The sequence below is a fragment of the Lycorma delicatula genome, chromosome 3 (assembly GCF_047948215.1).
Source record: "Lycorma delicatula isolate Av1 chromosome 3, ASM4794821v1, whole genome shotgun sequence".
In the NCBI taxonomy this organism is placed as follows: Eukaryota; Metazoa; Arthropoda; class Insecta; order Hemiptera; family Fulgoridae; genus Lycorma; species Lycorma delicatula.
Genome location: NC_134457.1, coordinates 25,056,981 through 25,081,583, shown reverse-complemented (window position 1 = coordinate 25,081,583; position 24,603 = coordinate 25,056,981). Strand labels below are relative to the sequence as shown.

General features: G+C 28.6%; 1 protein-coding gene across 1 annotated transcript in view; it reads right to left on the bottom strand.

Annotated features, from left to right (window-relative positions):
* Positions 1-4,456: 4,456 nt before the first annotated feature.
* The window catches only part of alpha-Catr (alpha-catenin related), an 84,326-nt gene continuing 64,179 nt past the window's right edge, over positions 4,457-24,603 (bottom strand). The window contains exons 11-12 of the mRNA XM_075358838.1: positions 13,132-13,338; positions 4,457-4,786 (exon numbers count right to left, since the gene is read on the bottom strand). Coding sequence (XP_075214953.1) covers positions 4,649-4,786; positions 13,132-13,338 — 345 coding nt within the window. The 3' untranslated portion in view covers positions 4,457-4,648. The remainder of the gene's footprint in view (positions 4,787-13,131; positions 13,339-24,603) is intronic.

The following is a 24,603-nucleotide window of genomic DNA, read 5'->3' as shown; positions in this document are numbered from 1 at the left end:
TCGGGAAGTAAACAACACATAAACATACATGCATTTATAATACAATACAATAAACAAATTTATCGAATGATCTGAAGGCGATTCCACTAAACATTGTATTCAATTTAACAATTAATTTAAATATCAGTTAATCATCAACGACAATAATACAAACTAGTCACTGTTTATTGATATCACCATAAAAGAATCACGGTTTTAGTTGTGCTCACCAAATTATTTTTAATACACAGTCTTCCGAGGCCTAACAACACACTATATATTAAAACATTAAAAAAATTCCCAACAAAATATAATTTCCACTAAATGGAAACATAAGAAAACATCACAAATAGAAATTATAACACAATTTACACAAATAATGTAATTTTTACATTTTTGTTATACATAATAGTTAAACTTCTTTAAAAAAACAAGAAGATAATACAGAATGCGGCTATGGAATATATGGTAGCTTTGTAAAACTTTGTACTTTTTATATGGAGAAATGCACAATACCATCTGCAACATTATATAATTTTTAAAAATAGAACAATAATTTATAATAAAAGTTATCAAATAAAATGCAAAAGAAGAAAAATTACACAAATGAGTAAGATAAATTCATTAATCAAGAATCTAAGGATAAATGTAATAAAAGATACCAGAGAATTCAGGTTCACTAGAATTCTCAGCAAGGTATGATATTTTTAATTATTTTACGATCTCAAAAATGTATTTACATAAACGTGAGTGTGAAAATCCTTTTAAAAATTATTTCTCATGAAAAATGATCATGACTGACAACAGAGTAATTTTACAATCATGATTTTGTTGCCCGACTGCTAATAACATTGTACAGCTTTATTATAACCATACTAATGTTCATTATTTATTAAACCCTTTTAATGAGCAATTAGATAATTTTCTGAACTTGAGAGAAAGATGTGATAATATTATTAAGGATGAATATTAGCTGTTTGAATTCTGAACTGCAACATTAGTTCCAAATAAACAATTGACTAAAGGAAAAAACAGAAAAAAGATCAACATACAAGTAAACACCACCAAAAGCATTTACTAATTCCTTTCCCTGACCAAAATAAATATATGTTCTATCTGAGCATTAATAATTATTACTTACATAATAATTTAAATAACATTTGAAATTATGAAGCAATTGTGCTTACTTCAAGAAAGTTATCTGAATAAATAAAGTAATAAAAGTAACAAAATGATCATTAAGCATACAGTCACAATAACAGACCAGAAATTCAACACCAAAGATTTTAACAACTCAAACTGACAAGGCACCAGAGACTTGCTCGAGGAGCAGTAGTCACCAACTTCTAAAATAGTTTTTAACTACAAGCAATTACCTACATAAATTTTAATGAATGACGTGATATTCAAACACTGAAATAATAATACTAAAATAACAACTGCTCTCAATTTTTGTATTAATTGCCCAGCATAAAGCTAACCTCCTATATATACATAGTAATAAATGTAGCTCTTTTAACACATAAATGTCTAAAATGGTCGTGCATAAATCTTAGAGACCCATATATAAAGGCTCCAAAAATCAGATTTCCTAACAGGCAACATGAATCGATAATAACTACTACAAGAAAGTAAGTAAACCTTCTATGCTAAGAATATATGTTTCAAACAGAACAGAAATAACCAAGAAGATTCACACAACTAAAACCTGGTATTTGAATTTTTTAAAACTCGTGACAGATATATTTTTTCATAAATATAAACAAAGTAAATTATTAATCTTTATAATGTCATGAAATAAAATTTTATTCATACCACAGATAACTGAATATTACTCTTTTAATTGAATACAGTAGATTCCAGATAATCGGACCACTTTGGAGCCGAAACTAAATGGCCCTATTAAGCAATATTAATGAAAAGTGAGGAGCTATACACAAATACAGTATACAGGTGTATTCTAATTATTAAACTCGAATTAGCGATTTACTATTCTGAATTGTATTTCTAATATTAAGATCATGAACAATATTTATTATAAATTACAACATAATAAAAATTTAAATACTCTACTATACAATATGTATCTAATAAAATACAATACATTATTTACTATCCTTTTACATTCCACAGGTAAATTTAAAACAGGCCTATTACATTTAAAAAGAACTACTGTTCTGGTACAATGCATTACTGAATAGTTTTGTAATCTTACATAATTAAAAAAAAACAAAAACAAAACGACTGATAAACAAAACAGAGGTAAAAATACAGTAATGATTGCTATTTATGAACAGTCAAATAAAAAAATACTTTAACATCTCTTACTTGTTTAAACTTGTTGAAAGAATTCCTTTATTTTGTTAATACTTGGCATTCTAAAAATTTCACACAGACTCAGTTCTTCTAGCGGGCTTCCTTCACTGCATTCTTGTATAAAATACTGCTGAAGTCTGTCAATGAATTTTTTTACATCTTGTATAGATACACATTTGACATCGACTTCATCTTCATCTTCTTCAATCTCATCCAGCTGTTGAATACGAGTAATGTTTTTAATTATTTCTTTATCACCAGTTTCATTCTCATCATAGCATCGTATTTTTTCATCTATATTTGAAAAATCTTCAAAATTTTGAACCTGGTGCTGCAAAAAAACATAATCACTGTCATCAGTATTAATTGTTTCAGTATCATCGACAGCATTTTTTAAACCACTTTTGGCAAAGCAATTTCTGTTAGTGCTACTTTTCACTTCATCTAAAACATCAGCTACAAAATGAATTGCCTGCAACAAATTTACACATGCACTAACATCTTTAGTCGTAACCGAGGAAGTTAATGTATTACCTTCAATATTTTTTTTAAAAACTTATTAGTTTACTTCAGTAAAAAAATTTTAATTTTTTATTATTCCCATGTCAAGCAGGTGAACTGAACTTGTGGTATTTGGTGGAAGAAACTCAATTTGAATGTTTCGTAAATCTACATTAGGATGGGCAGCACAGTTTTCAATAAATAGGCAAATCTTTCTTGACTTTTTTCTGTAACTCGTCCCAAGCACTCAGCCAATCACAAAAAATTAGACTTCTCATCCAAGCTTTTTCATTGAAATAGTAGCGCACAGGTAAACTCTCCATTCTAACCCGCTTAAGACATCGTGGTTTACCTGCTTTACCAATAACAAGAAGTTTTAATTTGTCACTGCCAGACATATTCGTGCAACAAAGCACAATAATTTGATCCACTGGTTTTTTTTAGCCAGATAATGTGATGTGTTTGTAACCCATAATGATGAGAGACCCATAATTAAAAAATAATTACGGAAAAACAATAACAACAGCACCATACACAATGAACAACAGACTCAAATGAAAAAAATAAAAACATTTGCTTTGTGATAACTGCATGATGTCATCTGTGTTGCCATGCACTACATACTGTGCAGACCAGTGACAGAAGGAAGTTACCTCCCTCAACACAACATTCAGCAACAGTCAAGCGATTTAAATCACTAATAAAATTGTGGTATTTTAGAAGTAAAAGAAAGAAACAAACAAGCTAGTGGGCCTTATAGGCGGCATTTTGGACCATTAAACCAACATAATTTTAAATGAATTATACCAAAATGTTTCTATTTTAACAAAAATGCCAAATGGCTGCCCCGAATATCCAATAGTCCTATAAACCGAAATCCACTGTATCTAAAAAAAATGTATCCTTAAAAAAAAAATTTAGTCTGATAATTGAAATTACTAAAAAGATTCTTTTCTGTGATATTTTCCTAAATTTTCTTTTACACATTGACCAAACACGGAAAAGATTTACATTACATCTATCCATAACCACACTGACAATTCACTGTAAAACTATTTAATCATATCTATTAATTATTTTTTTTAAACCATAAAGTGTATATAAGAACATTGACATTAATACATCGGCAAATAATGAGAATTAAACACACACATAAAAGGTTAAATATAGAACAATTACATAACCAGTACCAGTTTAATTTACTAATGTACATCTATTCTGCTTTATTATAATTAAAATAGCAAATAAGCGTTTTCAATAAATACACATGTACAATATTTTAATTTTACACACCTTAAGTGTGTGTATATGTGTATGTATGATTGTGTGTGTTTTATGTTTGTATAACTTTTAGAATGAAAAAAAGGCACACTAAACATTCACTATTTAAAAAAAAAAAAACAGAAGGAATTATGTTTATCCTACATTTGTAATAAACAATGAAAATGGAAATGTCTTTTTCACATATGATTAAACACATATATTAAGTAAATTGTATCTTTATAGTAAGATATTTTAAATAATTTAAATATAATATTTTAAAATATGGTAAAAATAAAAAAGTGAAAAATACACTGGAATGTATAAACAAATTATAAAAATAAACAGATTACTATATTAAATACATAACAATACAAAAATTATTGTACTAATCGGCAAAAATAGTTTAATAATAATAAACAATAGGTAACAATAGATATGCAAAGTTTATGATAAAACATGATGACAAAAATGAATAATGATATAGAATGTTGAGGCCGCTCCAGTGTCTCCTTTGGATGACTCAGAAGAGCAAGAAGGAGACACGGGTGCGGCGTGCATCTCCCTTGGCTCTCCGAGCCATCCCGAACTGTCATATGGACGGATCGGAGCCAGCGCCACCACCCATTTTACCTCCTTCTCCACCGGCACCAGACCCTGATCCCTCATCCTCTCGGAGACCGCCCCCGGATGAGCCACGGGATGACAGGCCTCGGAAGTCCAGATTATACTGAAAAACAATAAAAAGGTACATTATGATTACAATTTAAAAACCTAGTATACCAAAAGTTAAAAGTTTATTGCTAACATAAAAATCAAAGCATTTATTTACTACATACATTACTGTTGAACTTTAATAACAAATTATTTTGACTCCAAATTATTGGACATTTAAATCTGACCAATAAAGGGCATGTTAACAGTTTGAACTGACTAAATGCAGTTTATGATGAACAATTTTAAATCAGATTTTTAAATCTGACAGACCTTTGATGTTGAGACCTAAATTCATATTAGTACATTCCAAAATAATTAATTTCATCATCTACAATCACTTGAACATTTTTCAAATTACCAAGTGATTGCTATATAATAATTTTAACATAAAATTAACAGTTTTCAGATAGGAAATTACCAAATTCTATAAAAATAATATCTCAAATACTGGCTGGCTATTTGATGGCAAAATAATAAAATCTATATACTGTAAAATATATAAATTAAAGTTCACAGGACAAAAAATTCCCTATACTGCCTCAATACATCATACACCATGACATGCAATAGTATAGATTATAACACTGTCTGAAAGGAAAATAAATTCCTGAACAAAGGAATATGTTAACTCAGCTTGACAGAAACTACTACTAGCATAATTTACCTTATTATAATTAATTTCAATATCTGACTGAAAATGAAATCATCAATTTAACACATGAATACAAAAACAGGAAAATTCATAATTTTATTAAAATTTTATAAATAATCCTTTAAAAATAAGCAACAAATCAGTAAAGTTAACTGAATGCCAAGCAATAATAAATAGAAATCGTGCAGTAACTGATACCAATTATTTCTTAACTAAAACAGGATTGCCTACATATCATACTGAGGATCTATACACAAATTAAAAAGAATAATTTGAGAATAAATAATATACCAAGGCTCATGACCAATAAATAGGTGTCTACAAATTCTCTCGGGTACATTTTAATAGTATAGTCGATGATGAAGAGAAGTCATTATAATAAAACTTCACTGATCTTTTAAAACAATAAAAATTTTAGTACTAAATCATTATCAGTAGGTGTAATTTTTAATAGCAATTAATGTACATTAACTGCTTGAAAAAATCTTCATAAATGATACCAAAATTACAAAAAAAAGAAACCAAACAGAATATGATAAATTAGATGTTAGTTGATACTAATAATTTAAATAAGTAAATGAGTTATCAGAGAGGGAGATCAAGATCTACTAACCATTGAATAATTTTAGAAAAAGCAATAGCTTTTTAAAAATTGTAATATTTTAATGATGTATATCTTTGATCTAGATTTGTTTGGCTGGAAATTTTTACTAACACAGCTTTATTTAGGAATGCTAACCAATTCTACATCTTAGCTCATATTTTATAAAGTTTTCACAATATTTCATACTTCCACTAGGTTTATATAATTGATTTGAAAGCTATTTTCTGTCCTCTTTTTGCCATTCTTAAGCACTAAGAGTAGGTTTAAGAATGGAGGTACTGTGAAACACAACAACTACGAATGTTAGAGTGACAATTCTAGGAAGGGCAGAAAATAACACTCGATCAATATCTATCTTCAATAATCTATCTCAGGATAGATTATTAAAACAATATCATAAGCAATTGGTTATGGTATATTAAATAATTTAGACAGCAAAGAATTAATTATGGGGGAAATATTGTAATAAAAATTAAAGTAAAGAAGACAAGAAATTAAATGAAAAATACATTTGAAAAGGTGAAGTAAAAACTCAAATGTGGAAGACACGGATGTCTTACAAAAAAAAAAAATACAAACATGCATATTTTACAAATAAATTATAACATAAAGGACATGAATAATCTAAAATCAAACTATGTACTTATACTCAATTTTGTAACCTACTAGGAATAACCTATGCAATATTAACTTCTTCTCTTAGGCCATTATCAAATAGTGCAATCAAGGCATTAAATTTCTAAGCAAGATGGATCCTCAATTTAATGTGGATTACTGACTGTACTGCTCAAAAAGGATTTCAGGTAAAAGGTCAAAACATCTCAAAATTATCAAAACCATATGCTGTTAAACTACTAAATAAATTTTAATTAATAACAAAGAAAGCCCAGAAAACTGTAAAAAAAAATGATTCACATGTATACTAGCGGATATTCTTACTAATAGACAGTAGTTTTTTATCATCCTACTCGTTTGAGTAGGATGATAACAAACAAATGACAGACGATAAATAAATTATAATTTAATCCCTGACTTATAGGCTGCAAGAATATTTTAAAATATTTATATAAAATGAAATAAAACTGAATAATGTGTGTGGACAATATGTGGTTTATGAGTTTAATTACTGAAGATGTCAAAATAAAATACCTGATAAAAACACACTAAAACAAGATAAATCCTTACACATAATATGAATGAAATAAATTTCTAATTATCCAACAGTTTGTACTACGTATCTATGTATCTATGTAAAGCTATGAATAAGTAAATATGGGGAAAATGACAATTTTCCATTTTTAAGTGATTTTACATTCAGGATAAAATACTTAATTAAAAGCCACATAATGTAAGACATATGGTTATCACTGAGGTTGTGTCAAGCCCTTTCATAATAGTACTTCTCCAACAACAAAAAAAATTAATAGGAGGCGAGTAAAAAGACAATTTAAAAAATAATATCAAGTTACTGCACTATAAATTCACAAGACAAAGTAAGAAAATATAATTTTAATATAAATTCAAAATCAAACAAACCAATAATGTTATAGTACAAGGAAAAAGATATGACACCAGAGTATCAGGAAAAACAAGGAGAAACAAAAAAGGATACGTAGTAATAAAGTAATCATGACAGGATGAGTGATGAAAAAAGGAAAATCAGATAATTTACAAAAAAAAAGAGTTTTCAAAAGGCCAAGAATGTAGTTAATTCAATTCCAGCATAAAAACCAATCAAGCTAAGCAAGAGAAATTTGATTTTAAGCAGACAAAAATAAGTATCATTTATGAGGTTAAATCCAACAGACTGGGCAAAAATTAATAATTGTTAAAAAAAATTAAAACTAATCAAACACATTCTGTTAATATAAATTCTGCATCTGTCAACCAATCACCATTATTATCATCACCATCATCATAAGAGAAGAATTTATTTATACCCATTAACTATCTCGGCAGTGTTTGAGCCCTAGTAAACGTACTGGTAACAGGTAAAGCACCATAAATGGTTACTGGTAAAGGTATCGGTAGCTGACAAATGGTATAATCCAACCGGTATGAAACTCTGGCTGGCATCAGCAAGTTGTACTGACAATAATAATAATAACAATAACAACAGCAACACAAAGAATTAAAACACGTAAATAAAAAGTAAATACACAGTAATAACTTAACATTAATTTGTTAACAATAAAATGTTAAAACATAACATATACAGAGTGTATCACGAAGTTCTCCCAGGACTTTTATAACCTATTCTACTCGTGAAAATATTATAAAAAGTTTATATAAACAAAATGCTTCTTTTGAGAGTTACGGCTAGTGAAAGATTTTGCTCAGATTTCAGCTACCCCAGTGAAATTAGGGGTTGTACTGAAATTTTTTGGATGACAATTAAGAAGTAGAATTAGCAATTTCTTATGGATTTTAATCTGAAAAATCAAATAAAATAGATTCCAGAATCATACCTAAAGTAGTTTTTGAAATATTTGGGGTGAAAACCAATAAATTGGAGCAAAAAAACACACTGCTTTTTTTTATGTACAATAATTGTGTTAAATGAGTAAGGTAATAAACAAAATAAAACTTTTAAACAAGACATATAGACAATTTAATTCTGAACAAAGTGGTGTGAGATAAGTTGAATAAAACAAAAAAAAAAGATTATAAAAATTCTTATTTTATTTAGAAAATAAGAATTTTTATTATTTTTATTTTTAATTAATTTATTTTTTAAAAATAAATAAATAAAAATTATTTAGATAAAATCATTTTATTAATGACAATACAATGAATTATTGTAAAAATTATTATTTCACATTTGGCAATAAAATAACAACAGCTGCACAACACTGAGCAATATTGGATTACTGTTTAAATCATTTTTTGCATTAAATATATCGGGTACTTTGAACTGTGCTGACAAAACAAAGGTTTTCTGTGAATTTTAGTTTGAATATGATCGGTTTGCCATTGAAGTAATGCCGTACTTATTTACAACAGAGGAATATGCTGATATGGTATTTATTTGGGTGTGTGTAATGGTAATGCTAATGCTAAAGCTGCTGCAGTAGAATATGAAATATGTTTTCCGAATAGCAGGATTCCAGATCCCAAAATATTAGCATGACTTTTTCACTATCTAGTTTTCATACCAGCTACAAACGATCTATCCAACATGATGCTGTTATTAATGCAATTATTATCGGTGCAGTACAGTGCCATCCAGGCATCAGTACAAGTCGTCTTTCTGAGCGAATCAAAGTTCTGCATTTGATGGTTTGGAGGACACTTACACAAAACAAGTTTTACCCTTACAAAAATAGCCAATTCAATTCAACATCTAAAACCAGGAGACGATCCGCTTCGCTTGGAGTTTTGCAGCTGATGGAATACAAATCAACAACTCTACAAGTATATTCTATTTTCTGATGAGGCAAATTTCACTCAAGATACAGTCAACAATTTGCACAATGAGCAAACATGGGTAGAAATAGATCCTCATGAGATGGTGGAAGGCAATTTTCAACACTTTTGTTGAAGACTTTTTGGTGGAAGACAATTTTGATTTAGCGTCAATGTATGGTGTGACCTTCTTCACAGTCAGCTGTTTGGCCCTTCACATTACCTGGCTGCTTAAATGCTGAGATCTACTAGCATTTCCTTCAAGAATTGCCACAGCTGCTTGAAGATGCATTATGGCACGTCCCCCAAATCTCTTGTGCCGTTTCAACTCACTTGGATCATCATTTCCCTGCAAAATGGATCGGTCGTGGAGGTCCATACTCCTGGACACCAAGATCACCTGATCTACACCTTTAGATTTTTTTCATCTGGGAATGTATGAAAAATATTATAAACGAAAGTACATTCTTGTGAGGAATTAATTGTCCACATTATGGATGGGTGTGAGCAACTTAAAGGCAGCCTGAAGAATTAAAGAGAGAAACAAAAGCAGTACAGAAGCATGCCAAGAAATGTTTAAAAAATGGCAAGCTCATTTTTTAACATTCATCATAAACTGGTATGTATAATGCACTTAGGTCTACTAGTATAGCATTTCTAAATAAAATTCATATTTTTATAACTTTTCTTTGTTTTATTCAACTAACAAACTATTTTGTTCAAGATTAAATCCTCTACAAATTTTGTTTCTATATTTTATGTGTTTATTACCCATTTACCAAATTTATTGTACATCAAACATAAAAAAAGAGGGTTTTTCTAACCCAATTTATTATTGGTTTTCATCCCATATTTCTCAAAAACTACTACAGATAAAGTTCCGAGACTTATTTTATTCGATTTTTCAAGTCAAAAATCAAGAATTCTGATCCTTAATTAATGTCCTAAAAATTACAGTAGAACTCATTTCACTGAACTAGCTGAAATACGAGCAAAATCTTTCACTAGCCTAACTCATGAACAAAGCACTTAAGGACATATGTTTATATTAGAACTTTTTCCATTATTTTCACGAGTAGAATAGGTTATGAAAGTTCGGGAAGAACTTTGTGAAATACCTAAATATACATAATTAACATTCAACCAATTAAAAATGCAAGTATAGAATCATTTAAAAAGTTGCGAGTACATGAAGCTTTATATAAATAAGCATTCCTTTCACAATTCACATTCACACTCTTCTTAAATTTTATTTTTATCCAAAATTTGGAGATAAAAATTTATCTCCAAATTTTTTTTTTAATTTAAGATAATATTTTCCTCAGGACAAACACCTTTTTTTCTTTTCTTGTTTAGCCTCCGGAAACTACCGTTTAGATAACACTTCAGAGGATGATATGTATTAGTGTAAATGAAGTGTAGTCTTGTACATTCTCAGTTCGACCATTCCTGAGATGTGTGGTTAATTGAAACCCAACCACCAAAGAACACCGGTATCCACGATCTAGTATTCAAATCCATGTAAAAATAACTGGCTTTACTAGGACTTGAACGCTGGAACTCTCGCCTTCCAAATCAGCTGATTTGGGAAGACGCGTTCACCACTAGACCAACCCGGTGGGTCTGGAGAAACACCTATATACTGTTTAATAATTGTAAATCAAATCAAGGTGAAAGTATAATTCTGCAGCATCATAAATTTTGGCTAATTAATGTAAATTGTACCTTACTAACACATTATTTTTTATTTATCTTTACATCTTATTGGTAATGTATAACTTTAGGAAGAAAAAGTTATTAAACCCCACCCATATATATATATATTTTTTATATGAATACCTCAGTGCTGCCTAAGCTATGTAATACAACTACATAGTAGTGCCACTGCAGGATACTTTGGCACTGTAGTGCCAAATCAATTCTGCAGAATATTTCTATTCTATTTATGTTTTAGAACACTGATTTTTAGATTACAGAAAAAAATCATAAGAGTAATTACCAATAACATGAGCAACAAAAATGTAAACTAACTACATTTCTTCCTTAACCCTTCACGGATGGATTCCCGTATATGGGCTACCTGAACTTATGCTGGAGGGCAGAAACCCATATGAGTCTATGAATGTGACTGGCTACTTGTCTTCACGTAATTACATACAAAATCCAAGAGATGGCAGGAGATGTTCTTTCATCCTACTCTCTGTTTTTTTTTTTATTTTAATGGAATTATACATTTTGAATGCTTGTCTCACAGTGAAACAGTGAATTGTGCTTACTATCAAGGTATTTTACAACAGTTACGTTACAGAAAAAATCTGCAAAAAGAGACCCGAGTTGAGGCAAGACAACTCATGGTTCCTTCACCATGAAATTTGTCAATTTGTCAGTTTTGCCCCAAAAATCAGATGACTATCCTCCATCAGCCTCCCTACTAACCAGACCTAGCTACTTGTGAATTTTTCTTATTTCAGAAATTAAAATCAGTAATGAATGGATGCGTTCTGAGACTATTGATGACATTAAACCAAATTCGTCACGGACCTTAAAGACCATTTCAAATGAAGTTACTCAGGACTGCGTGAATACCCAGGGCTGTAAAAATTATGAGAGGGGAGTACTTTGAAGGGGACAAGAACTAATAATCTATAAAATTAATAATAAAGATTAAAAAATACAGTTCAGTAATTTTCTGAACAGACCTTGTATTACTTCGCACACAAAAGGTTACATCAATTTGCTGCAACACTCTATAATCTGTCACAATCTTTTCAATGACAGCAACATATGTGAAGCATGATAAGTACAAGTGAAACTAATAAGAGAAGTTCTACCTTAAAATAATAAAGTTTATTTTACGGGCAACCATACAGCAAACAAAGCGCTTTGCTGTAGGGATTTCCACCTCATATTACACTAATTGTGACATTAAATTTGACAAAGTGAAGAAAGCAACAGGGAATTACTTCATTGCTGTTTCCCCATAAGTCAAATATGGGATGCATGTTATTCTTGAAAATGACTATACTATTTTTGGGAATAACTTTATTTTAAGATCACCTGCAATCAATACAGTTATGAGACCTAACATAAGCATAGAATAATTTTGAAAAGTAAACCTCAAAATATTTTTTCATTCTATAAAGTTTAGAGTGAAAATTAAATTATCTAAATATTCAATCAAATTTTAGTTTTAAAATACTATTAACCTCTAATATTTCCATATTATAATATAATACACATTATGTAAGTTACTCAAAACAATATACAGAATTAACTGCAGACAATGTTAAAAAACACATGTGGATATGCTGTAAACTTGTCCATTGATTCAGACAGAAATACACTGTTTTGAAAAACACATTGATGAGAATCAACATGAATGTATACTACTGCGAAGTTTAAGTAAAGAATTTTTACCAAAAGAGAATACTATACATAAAATTGTATTGATCACAATACATTTTATATTAACATCACAAAAACATCATCAAAATGTAAACTCTCAAATGTGCCAATAATCACTTACATTAAAACTATGTAAAACAGTAATACATTACCAAAAGCATAACTCATTCTAACGCACAACTTCAAAAGAAACAATATAAAAACAATAAAATTTATACATAAACAATTTCAATAGCAAATTGATAAACTAAAAAAATATATATTTATAAACATACAGATAAATCATACTCACTTTGGTAGCACAAACAAAACATGTAGTAACAACTTTAGATATAACATTCATTAAATTTTTAGTCTCATGTATAACACTATCAACTTTAGTAAATGTTGCTGCTTTGCCTACAGTAGGATTTTTAACAGTGAACTGCAACTGTTGAACATATGTCGGTACCCTGTCAAGCTGCTCAAGTAACTCCTTCTTGTGGGAACCGATAGGAACCTGCATAAGAAAGTAAAAAATATTACATTTGATGAAGTTGTAAAAAAACCCAGTAACAAGCAAGAAAAGCATATTGTCTAGATAAATATGTGGTTAAAATTACGTCATTAACACAAAAAAAATTATCATCGAATTAAGAATAATCTTTACATCATGATGAGGTAACATTTATACAAATATATGAAAAACATACTGACTAAACAGAAATACAACATAAAAAACATGTAATACAAAAGATGTGATAAAAGTGAAGCATTAAAAATTTCATACAAGGGAAAAAAGATAATCTGACAACAATTTTAATTACAATGACTTTGAGTAGAAAGAACAACAAAGAGAAATGACAATTTATATAAAGTTACAATTATGCATTAAATACTGATTTCACTCTGCATAGAGAGGCAACTGAATGCCTCATCAAATAGTAGTGTATAAGAAAGTATAGCCTACAACACATTGTGGTACATATGAAAGGGTTTTTAACAGCTGAAAAAAAAATAAAAGCATTATAAAATAGCACTGACAATGAATTTTTATTTTAACATTAAGTGTAAAATTTAAATGCATAGAAATAGATAATATTTCAAAATGAATAATAACTGTTGCAACATACAATATATTCATCTAAAGAACAAAATAATGGCAACAACTTCATTCCTCACTTTTTCTAACAATTTGTCATAAGGAAGTTTGTTACTCATGAGAATGGCTGTACTAGTTTTTTTACTAGACAAAAGTAATTTTGTCTAACATTAGGACATCAACAACTTTATGTTTGAGGCACATAACAGATAACACTTCAGGCAGAGAATTAGTCATATCCACTTACATTACTGATTTGTTTTCACACCGTAACATTTTTAAGTGATCATTGGAAATATGGTTGCCCTCCAGTGTTGGTAACAGTATCAAGAAACAATTATCTACTTTTTCTAACATAAGATCAGCAACCTTGCATATCTATCTTAAATGAATTTCCATCCATCTTTTATGTTCTTGTTATCAATAACAATTTTCAACAGACCTTCAGCTAATTTTATTCTCTAATCACTAATCACTGGGCACTCATCTCCTTTAAGCTAGTCTCAATATTTTGGGTGTTAAACCTGTTATTGAAGAGCATACCTTAATTATAACAACATTAGCTTTTATTTATAAAGTTGTGAATAACAGAGGCTATCTAAATAATGTAGCATAACATCCTTTGATTCAGGGCCAATACAATCAATGGTTTAATGTATTTAGAAATATATAAAAGAAGTTACTTTTTGAGTTCACAGTGACTGATAATTTTCCACTTACAAACTAAAAAGCAATGAAAATTGATGTCCTCTTTTTACTTCTACAAGGTAATTTTCCTTTCTTGACCTACTCCTACTTTAGCTACCCAATTCTTGTAAAAATTATAATTACTCTTTTTTCTACGTATTTCAATCTTATTTTATTTTTTTAATCTTATAACATCTGCTAGCATTTGCAACAGATTAGTACCAGCTCTGCCTTTCATATAATTATACATAAAGCTTTAATAGGTCTATAAAATTTAGGCTTATAAGAATTTCATTTAGTAGATGTTGAAAGTAAATAGCTGAAAAATGTTACAAAACGACAATAAAATGTTAAGTTATGTTCACTCATTTCAAATGAGAAACTGAATAAAAAATGCAAAATTTATTTACTTATGGAGTAATCTACATGTAAATAATCGACCTGGATATATTTTTTACAACAATTTAGATAAAACTAGATAGCAAACAAATACTTCAACTGATTCACTTGTAGCCCGACAATTTAATTAGCTGCTACTGTTTGTGAAACCAATTTGTGTTATGCAATCTCTTTCAAGTTTCCTTTCTCTTAACACAAAGCCAATGAGAATCTGGTAAACGTTGGGTTGTAGGTTAATTGTTAGTATTTTGAGAATACCAAAATATAGCTGAAATTACAGAATGTCTACGAGTGCTCCTTTTAAATGATAAATGATGACACAAGGCTTAAATCTACATCCAAATCTTACCCATTCCACCTAAACCGTGTATTGTTCTATACATAAAAGAAACTTATCTTAATAAAATTACTGTATTTCAATAACTAACTTATTCTCTCTCGCTTTAAATATTGAATTCTGTACAACTGAGTACTTACACACACCACCCAATCAACTATATAAACAGGTGTCTTTTAAGGACAAAGTATGTCCAAAGGGACAGTAACACCATTTCAGCACATATGTACACTTCATTATAAGCTAACAGGTTTAATAGGTAAGAAATGTGTCTATAATAAATATTTAACAACATACTTCAGAAAAAAATTGACACATGTACACACTCGCACATGAGCACAAACACACACACACACACACACACACACACACACATATACACAAACACGAAGTAGCTATGAACTAAGAGAAAATAAATATTATAAAACATTAAATACATTAAAATTAAAGTTACAAATAATGGATGGAACCATGCAACTTTAAACAATTTAAATGCAAGTGAACAAATCTGTATTGATGCTTATAAAGTATTTAAAACCAGGCAGGCAAAAGTAAGAAATATGAATATTAAGCACACATTTTATGAAGAAATGGTCATCCTTATCAAATAAATCAAACTGAAATTACTATATAAATTTTTATCTATTATTTATGCCTTCAGACAATGCAGATTCAACAATTTCATGACAGGTTATGATGAAAGCTTAACGATGACAGGAACTGAATTTACATTTGTTGGATTTTCTACAACTGCTATTTTCATCCAAGTTGCCATACAACAGAGTATTGTTCAAAGACAAAGTTGAATTGATGTTAACTGGGTAGCTGGTCAATGCCTATCCAGCTATCATAGTGATATTTACTGGTAATCATGTATTTAATAAAATAAATAACATTCATAGTTATGTCACACACAAAGAAATGCTCTTCTAAACACTTACAAGAATATTTAGAGAAGATAAACAGATTCCTTTATTTTCTGGTTTTTAATCCCACTATTAGATCCTAAGTAGTAAAATTTGATAGTAAAAGAATTAATGTAACAGATGTCTGTAGTATGAACTGCATTTAATGATTTTACAACTGACTACTAGTTATAGGCAAATACTCAAAAAATGTGTACTTAACAACACATTTACTAAATTTCACTAGCCTATACGAACTAAACTATCACAACATAAAATTTAAGCATGCATGTCACAACTATATGAATACAATACATTTTAATTCTATTACAGCACACACATTCACACATGTGTGAGCAATTAATCACATTTACAAGGGTTACCCAGAAAGTAAAGAATGTTTGACTTCAATAAACTTAAAACAAGTAATAAATATAAAAAATTTATTTCATAATTACAACAAAGCTTTCTTATTTTTGAATATTGTTACCAATTAAATCATCATTATGTATTGCATTACTAGTTTTTTTATTCAATTGTGATAGATATTCACTACTAGTATTATCAAATAGTTAGTCACAGTTTTTTGGCATCATTACTATTAAAATGGTTCCATCTTAAAAAAATGTTTCAGTTCAGGAAACATAAAAATTATGTAAACCAAACTGAAGATGTTAAGATAAGTGCTGAAATACTTCCAAGCTAAATTTTTTAACAGTATTTGGGTGTTTTATCTGTGACATCATACAACAAAAATTCTGCCTGACTTATCAAGAACACTGAAGTTAAGTTATTTGTTTTGGACAACATAATGGAGATAGTTAAGCTGTTTAAAGCAAGAGAATTTATTGTTGTTCCACTCTGCATGATATCTAAAAATAAGAAATCTTTTGATTTCCAGAAAAACGTATTGATACTTTCTATGTGCTGTTATTTCTTTTAAATATACTCCAAGTTTTTTAATAAAACCACTCCATTAATTTGTGTTTAATTTCAGTAGCTTTATGACAGATCCACACTTCTTGTATTACAATGATATAATTACGTAATGAATAAAAATTCAGAAATTCATCCCACTTTCTGTAAAACTGATAAAGAAATTGCTCTCATCTGTTATTTCTTAACTTCATTAGATAAAGTAATTAAGGATCTGTTTTTATACCAAAGATGGTCCCTGAAAATTAAGTATGGAAGAGACCTAGAAAGTTTAGAAACAACTTCGTAAGTGATCAATCTAATTTTCTATTTTATACATGTTTATTATTCATAAGTCATAAAAACATTAATAATACGCGCAGTCATAAAACTTGACCCAAAATGAGCTAATGCAACACCTGATGCAGTTAGCTTCCTAAGTTAGTTACCTAAATAAAAGTTAACCTACTAGATTAGTTAAATTAGTTCCTTAACTAACTGATATGATCATTTGTGCAAATACTATGTACAAATATTCTTTACTTTCTGGATGGACCTCATTTATAAATAAAATTTGTAACTACAAAAAATACTATAAAATGAAAATTATATAACAAACTTTCACATACATACATATACACACAAACACATACACACACACATGCACATGAAAATATGTGTGTGTGTATGTGTAAAATAAAGTAAAAATTAAATGGAATATCTGCATGTAAATAGTAAAGGAACAAACATCAATATACCCTCTAAGTCCTGGTAGTGTTTAAAAAGAAGAAATAAAAATATTATGAACACAAAAACGTAATTTTTTTTTCATGCTGTACAAGAAATATTTAGGCAAAAAAGATGAAGCTAAGAAAGAATAACAGATGCGACCTTAAAAGAGACTAATAAGAAATAACACAAATGACTGATGTTCCAAAAGTTACTCCCTTAAACCAAAACCTAGCAGATTACAAAAAATATAACAAAATATAAATAATACTTATTGCCAACAATTTCTATTTTTTAATAGGTACTTAATCACATCAAAGGCTCACCTCTAATCACAAACTCAGAATTCAACATTATTCAGATATGATGAGGGGTAATTTGGGCATATGTGCTACATAAATAGCAATCACCAAACTTATGACTGAAAGGCCAAATTTAACAAACCAAAAGCAGAAAATTTTCAAAACAGTTCATAAATTTAAGTACTCATTTTCCAGGTGTCTGAAAAAGAACTCCAAGGTTTCAAGAACAAACATAGTTTTTATTTTGCAGCACAAACATTTTATGCATCATGTTGAAAGGACAACAATTAAGTTTCAGTGTACACAACTCCATCACATAGTAGCTGCGTTATACTGTTGTACAAGCCATGGTGTTACAATCCCAGGCATCAGTGCCATGGCATTCACACAAGAAAAAGCACAGTATGTATACTGGTTCACAAAAACAAAAAAAACAAAGAAATTATTTTGAGTTTATTGTAGAAATTCTTTGAGGAACCAAAGCATACATAAATGATGTGAACAGTTTTTGGAAACTGGAAGCATTTAGGACACTCAACTCAGGTAAGCCTAAAATAAATGATGAAAACACAGAAAGCATTTGACTGTCTTTCCAAACAAAGTCCATAACAATCAGTTGTAGAATTAGTCAAATATTCTTAAAAGCTCTGGGCATTCTTAAAACCAATTTTTTTCATAACCAATTGAAACTTTGTGCTCATAACTGCAAGCCCCAAATTTTTCAATTTGTTAGATTTCAATTTTTTTTCAATTTGTTTAGATTTTGTTAGATTTAGACCTTGTTAAATTTCATTTCTGCTGATGAAAATTACCTCCAGAGAATTTTATTTTCAGATGAATATTTCATGTTCATGGAGTTGTGAATCCCATAACTGCTAAGTATGGGCCTTTGACATTGACACACATCAATGGAATTAGTCTAAAAATGTTCAAAAATGAATGTCTGATGTGAAATTATGCTAAATTAAATTTTTGGACTTTTTTCCAAAAGCAGACTATTACTAGCGTAGTGAACTTGGATATGTTGGAAAACTTTGTGTTTCTGCAGATTGAAAATATGCAGCCTAATTTTCCAAGATAAAGCCCCTCCACATCATACTGTAATTGTGCCGACTGCGCTGAATGATAGGTTACCAAAAAGCCTTTTATCTCCATTGCTCGACCACTGCAAGTCCCAATTTGACACCGATGGATTTCTTCTTCTGAGGTTTAAAGTACATCGTATACTGAGAAAAAACCAATCACTTGACTGCCTGTGCCAAAAAATAATAGTAGCCATGGAAGGGATTCCTGCAGACATGTCCACCAGAGTGTGGAATGAGGTGGATTATAGGTTTGGCATCAGCAAGGTAAACAGTTCTCATACTGAAATATATGAAGAGATAAAAAACATTGAACATGTTTACTTTCATGTAATAAAACACACATGTGTAATTCTAAATGTAATAAAATAAGTTTAATTTTAAACTGTGGAATTCTTTTTCAGACACCTGTATTAGAGTCGCAGATTTTCATTCAAACATTTTATAATAAAAAACGTATTTTTTTCAATACACAACTTTCAAATAAAATTAATCAACTCTCCAAGTAAATGATAAATCACATCATGAAAAGCTCTACTCAATTCATTTACATTAAATTTTCTTTATGAACTTATTGTATGAAAATATGTAAAATTTATACTGAATCAAAGCAAAACTATGTAAGAGTATTAAAAGGTACTTTATAATGTTGAGCTATTCCACATGATTTTCTATTAAGATGGGTATATGAGTAGTCTGAGAATTACATATTATTATTATTATTATTATTACAGAAGCCTAACAGTTTACATGAAATTGAGTTTTAAAGGTGTTTTTATTAATATTGATTGTTAATAATTATTGATTATTAATAATTAATTATTATCAGATTAGAGTTGCCAGCAGACTGACTAACAGCACTACTGAGCAACTAACAACCACTGACTATGACCAATTTTTTGGACCAATATATAAGCAGCAACTAGTAATGATGTACATTTTTATGAAAAAAAAGTGATGTAACTTTTGGAACATCCATCATTAAGATGCTACAGTGTAGCTGATAGGACATGATGCAACATGTTCCACTGATTTTAACATCTTATACTGCATCTAAAGAAAAAAATCACCACCTTAATATTAATAAATAATATTTCATAATTTGAAATAGAATTTTTAATTCAATACATTATTTAAATGGGATTTTGCTGAAAAAACTACAGTAATGTTGTTATCAGCTCAGTGTAGATTTTGATATTTCATTTTTATACCAAAATTACATGTTTGTTATTTTTACATGTCACAAATGGAATTTATATAATTAAATACAATTAAAATATGACGGATAAATATTGTTACATAATTTAATTAATTATTTTTAAATAAAGAAAAATTAATCTTATAAAAAAAAATTAATAAAAATGGAAACAAAGTTTTATTTTTAGAACCATCAAAATTAACTGTAATTTAATTTTTTAATTAAAAATTAAGACTAATTAAGTATAAATTATACTACAAACATTTATTTTAAAATAGTAATTTATTAGGGCCATTATATCAATATTAAAATTTATGTTTAATTAGATCAATTTATGAACAATATTATTATGTTATCTGACCAGATGTCAGTTGAGTTTAGAGTCGCATGTCACCTGAAACATTAAAATATTTAATACTTACAGGAAATATTTAACACAATTATAAAATCAGCAGATATATTTCATAATAAAAAAAAGTAATAATACTAATAATAATAAAGTAAATGAAAACTTTTAAAAACTGTTCAATTACAAAATCATTAAGTAGAATTTCTAAACTAAATAAAAACATAAATAAAATTTTCTTGACCACAGCAAAACATTACTATCATCATTTATTAATATAAATGTTATTTGTTATGAGAATTAAGTGCTTGATATTAAACCAGAATAAAAATTATACTACAAAATAAAAGTTACTGGAAGATTTAACTTCGTTTTTTTATTGATCAAAAAATATGTAATCACAGTTTTATTAAATAAATGCTAACGACATGTTCATTATTGTGACAAGGAATATGATTTCCTTTTCAGTATTGTGATGCGAGACAAAACTTGGATACATTATTAGAGAAAAATGGCAGAGCAAAGAATTCTGGCAGTACGATCCCCTACAACCAAAATAAATAAAAATACAACCCACTACAAAAAAAAATTCTCTTGACAGCTTTCTGAGATTCCAAACACATGTACTTGACTGACTTTTTGGATTTCAGGTCAAGTGTAAATTTTGTGTTGTAAAAAGAGATGTTAAAATACTTTAGGGGACATGTATGTAGAATTTGACAATTCACTTTGAGCTGAAAATTCTGCAGCATGATAATGGTCGGTCACAACCATCATGTGCAACCACCAAGGCTCTGAAATCACAATTTGAATCTATTCCACAACTTCCATACTCACCAGATTTGGGGCCCTGCAATTCTCTTCTTTCCACAATTAAGTGAGATATTAAGGGTATTTATTTTACCACAGATGATGAAATGAAGGACATAATTGAGGTCATGGATCAAGGAAAGACCACTACTAATCTTCGCTAATGGAATGAGAAAACTAGTTCATCATTGGGAGAAATGTATGGCTGTAAATTGTGACTATGGAAAAAAAGAAATTAAATTTTTATAGCAAATAAAATCTACTTTTATGCCGTTTTGTTTCATATCTCTTTCAATTTGCCAGTTATAAGTATTTCAAAATGTGTCCTACATTTAGAAAAATAATCAAGTTTTTAGAATCATCATAATCCGCACAATCTTTTCTATTCCCAAAGCCCTCTAAATTATGAAAAATTTTAAAATTGAGATATTCAAACCATTATTTTTTTAATGTGTTCACTTAAAGAAAAAAATGGATAAAAAAAGAAAAAAAGTAAATTTAAGAAAAAATGCTTAATGATATCCAAAAGGTGCACATACTCAACCTGCTCAGTTTCTCTCAAGGGCCTCCAGCCCTTCAAAAACTCTTTTGATAAATATATTAACATAACTTTATAAAGAAGGCCTTAATTTAGGATTTCTTCATCACTATTTTTGTAAATTTTTAACCCCTTACTTGTTAATATATTTTTTAGGCCAATCAAGTTGTCGAAAATACCTTGATTTTTTGCCAAATTAACTTCCGTTAGGTAAACCATGTAAAAAATAATAAACATTTTGTAGAATCTAATGAACTACTTTTTCACCCTCTCACTATTCCGTATCATTTTCAAAACAGCGTCCAAAGATGGCGAAAAACAGTTTTTTTTTTGTTTTAAAGAAACATTACATGTTTAAAAAAAAGTTTTAAATAAAAGTTGTACAACTTTTTGAAACAAAAATTTTAAGTCCTGCCCAATGTCAATTGATCAACAAATACATTAGTTATTGCAAAAGTTTATAAAAAAGTTTATAAAAATAATATTTTCTTCAATTATTAATATCTTTAAAATGAAAAAAGATTTTTTGATGAAACTTCCAGAATATGTAGTCCTTGGCGAGTAGATTGACTTTTGCAAAATATTCATCAATAGTTTATGCAAAAATCGAGTTTTTCAATAAAAAAACTTTTTTTTTAATTCAAACAACTCATACTGTAATGCACCTGTGACCCGTCCAGGACTTAAAATTTTCTTTAAGAGTTGTAATAACCTGTGCAAATAGTGCATGCATTGCAAAGCAATTACAAATATGTGAAAAATCTATGAAAACAGACTTTTTTCAACTCAAAAAACTTCAATTATTTTTTAAAGTTGGAACTCCATCAAAATGGCATTATTGCCATTCGATAGCTGCCATTTTTCTACAAATTTAAAAAAAAAACAACATTTTTGCTCTAAGACCTACTGGAGCCAAGATACTTTTTTCAAAAAATTTCTACGACCTCATTTGTTATTAATATTAAAGTCTGAAATTTGCATACGTTATACTCTAATACTTGTACTTTAATATAAAATTTATTCCACAGCGATCGATTTCATTTTCTTCAATGTAAGCTAAATTATGTTGGACCCCGTAAAATACTTATTCCATTCAGCAAATTGATGCAAGTGGTGGGCGGAGAGAGACTTCGACTCTTCAACTGACAGACTAGCTGAGGATGCCAAGTTATTTTCTTACAAACTATCACTTTTTAAAACAGCAATCTTGATATAATAATCAGAATGTTTATATGTGAAAATTTTATGATTCTTTAACAGATATAATATCATTCTACTCGCCAAGGACTACATACTCTGGAAGTTTTGTCAAACAATCTTCTTTTCATTTTAATTTTTTTTCTTAATAATTGAAGAAAGCGTTATTTTTAGCGGTTCTTTTGCAATAACTAATATATTTGTTTTGTTGATCAACTGACATCAAACAGGGCTTAAAAGTTTTGTTTCAAAAGGTACTACAACTTTTATTTAAAACTTTTTTTTAAAACACATAATGTTTCTTTAAAACAAAAAAAAAACTATTTTTCACCAACCTTGATGACATTTTGAAAATGATGTAGAAAAATGAGAGGGTGGAAAAGTAGTTCATTCAATTCTACAAAATTTTCCCTATTTTTTACATATCTTACCTAACAGAAGTTAATTTTGGCACGTAAAAATCTAATTTGATTGGCACCTGACACTGTGACATTGTTTTACATAACTACATATTTAATTCATTCTATAGTTTGTCTAAATAATACTATTTTATTTGGTTATTACTAGTGATTTATATACTATAATGATTTATTTGTTTACTACATAGAAAGGCTCATATAAATCCAAAAACAGCCTTACTGATGACATTAACAGTATTACAACCAATAGTAAAAAAAGAAGAAAATCACAAATAAACATAATTTAAAAACTTTACAGTTATTTCATAGAGGACTACAATCTTACATACACAAAAAATAAATATATTCCAGACATAATGCAATTTTTTGACAAATAAAATAACATTACACCCACTTACTTGTACTCAGTAGTATTGAGTACAAGCACACAACTAAATAATTCATATGTAATGAATATGTAAGATATGCAAAATCATTAAACTTCCTTTCAATATTTCCTTTTGATCAAAATATACATTCTCCAATATTAACTTTAAAAAATTGTACATAACAATATATTTTACTTCAGTAATAGTGTCACTACTCATTTTTTTTTTAAACAGCAATCTTTAATCAGAATGTTTGTATGCAAAAATTTCATGATTGTTCAACTGATATTTTTATTTAAATACAAGGATAGTTCTTTAGTTATAAATTTAACTAGAAACTGCATTATTAAGCAAGCAGTAATGATTAAAAATTGAAGATAACAAATTTTACAGCATACTTTTCATATGGTAATATTTTTAATTTCTGACTGAATAATACTATGAAATATTC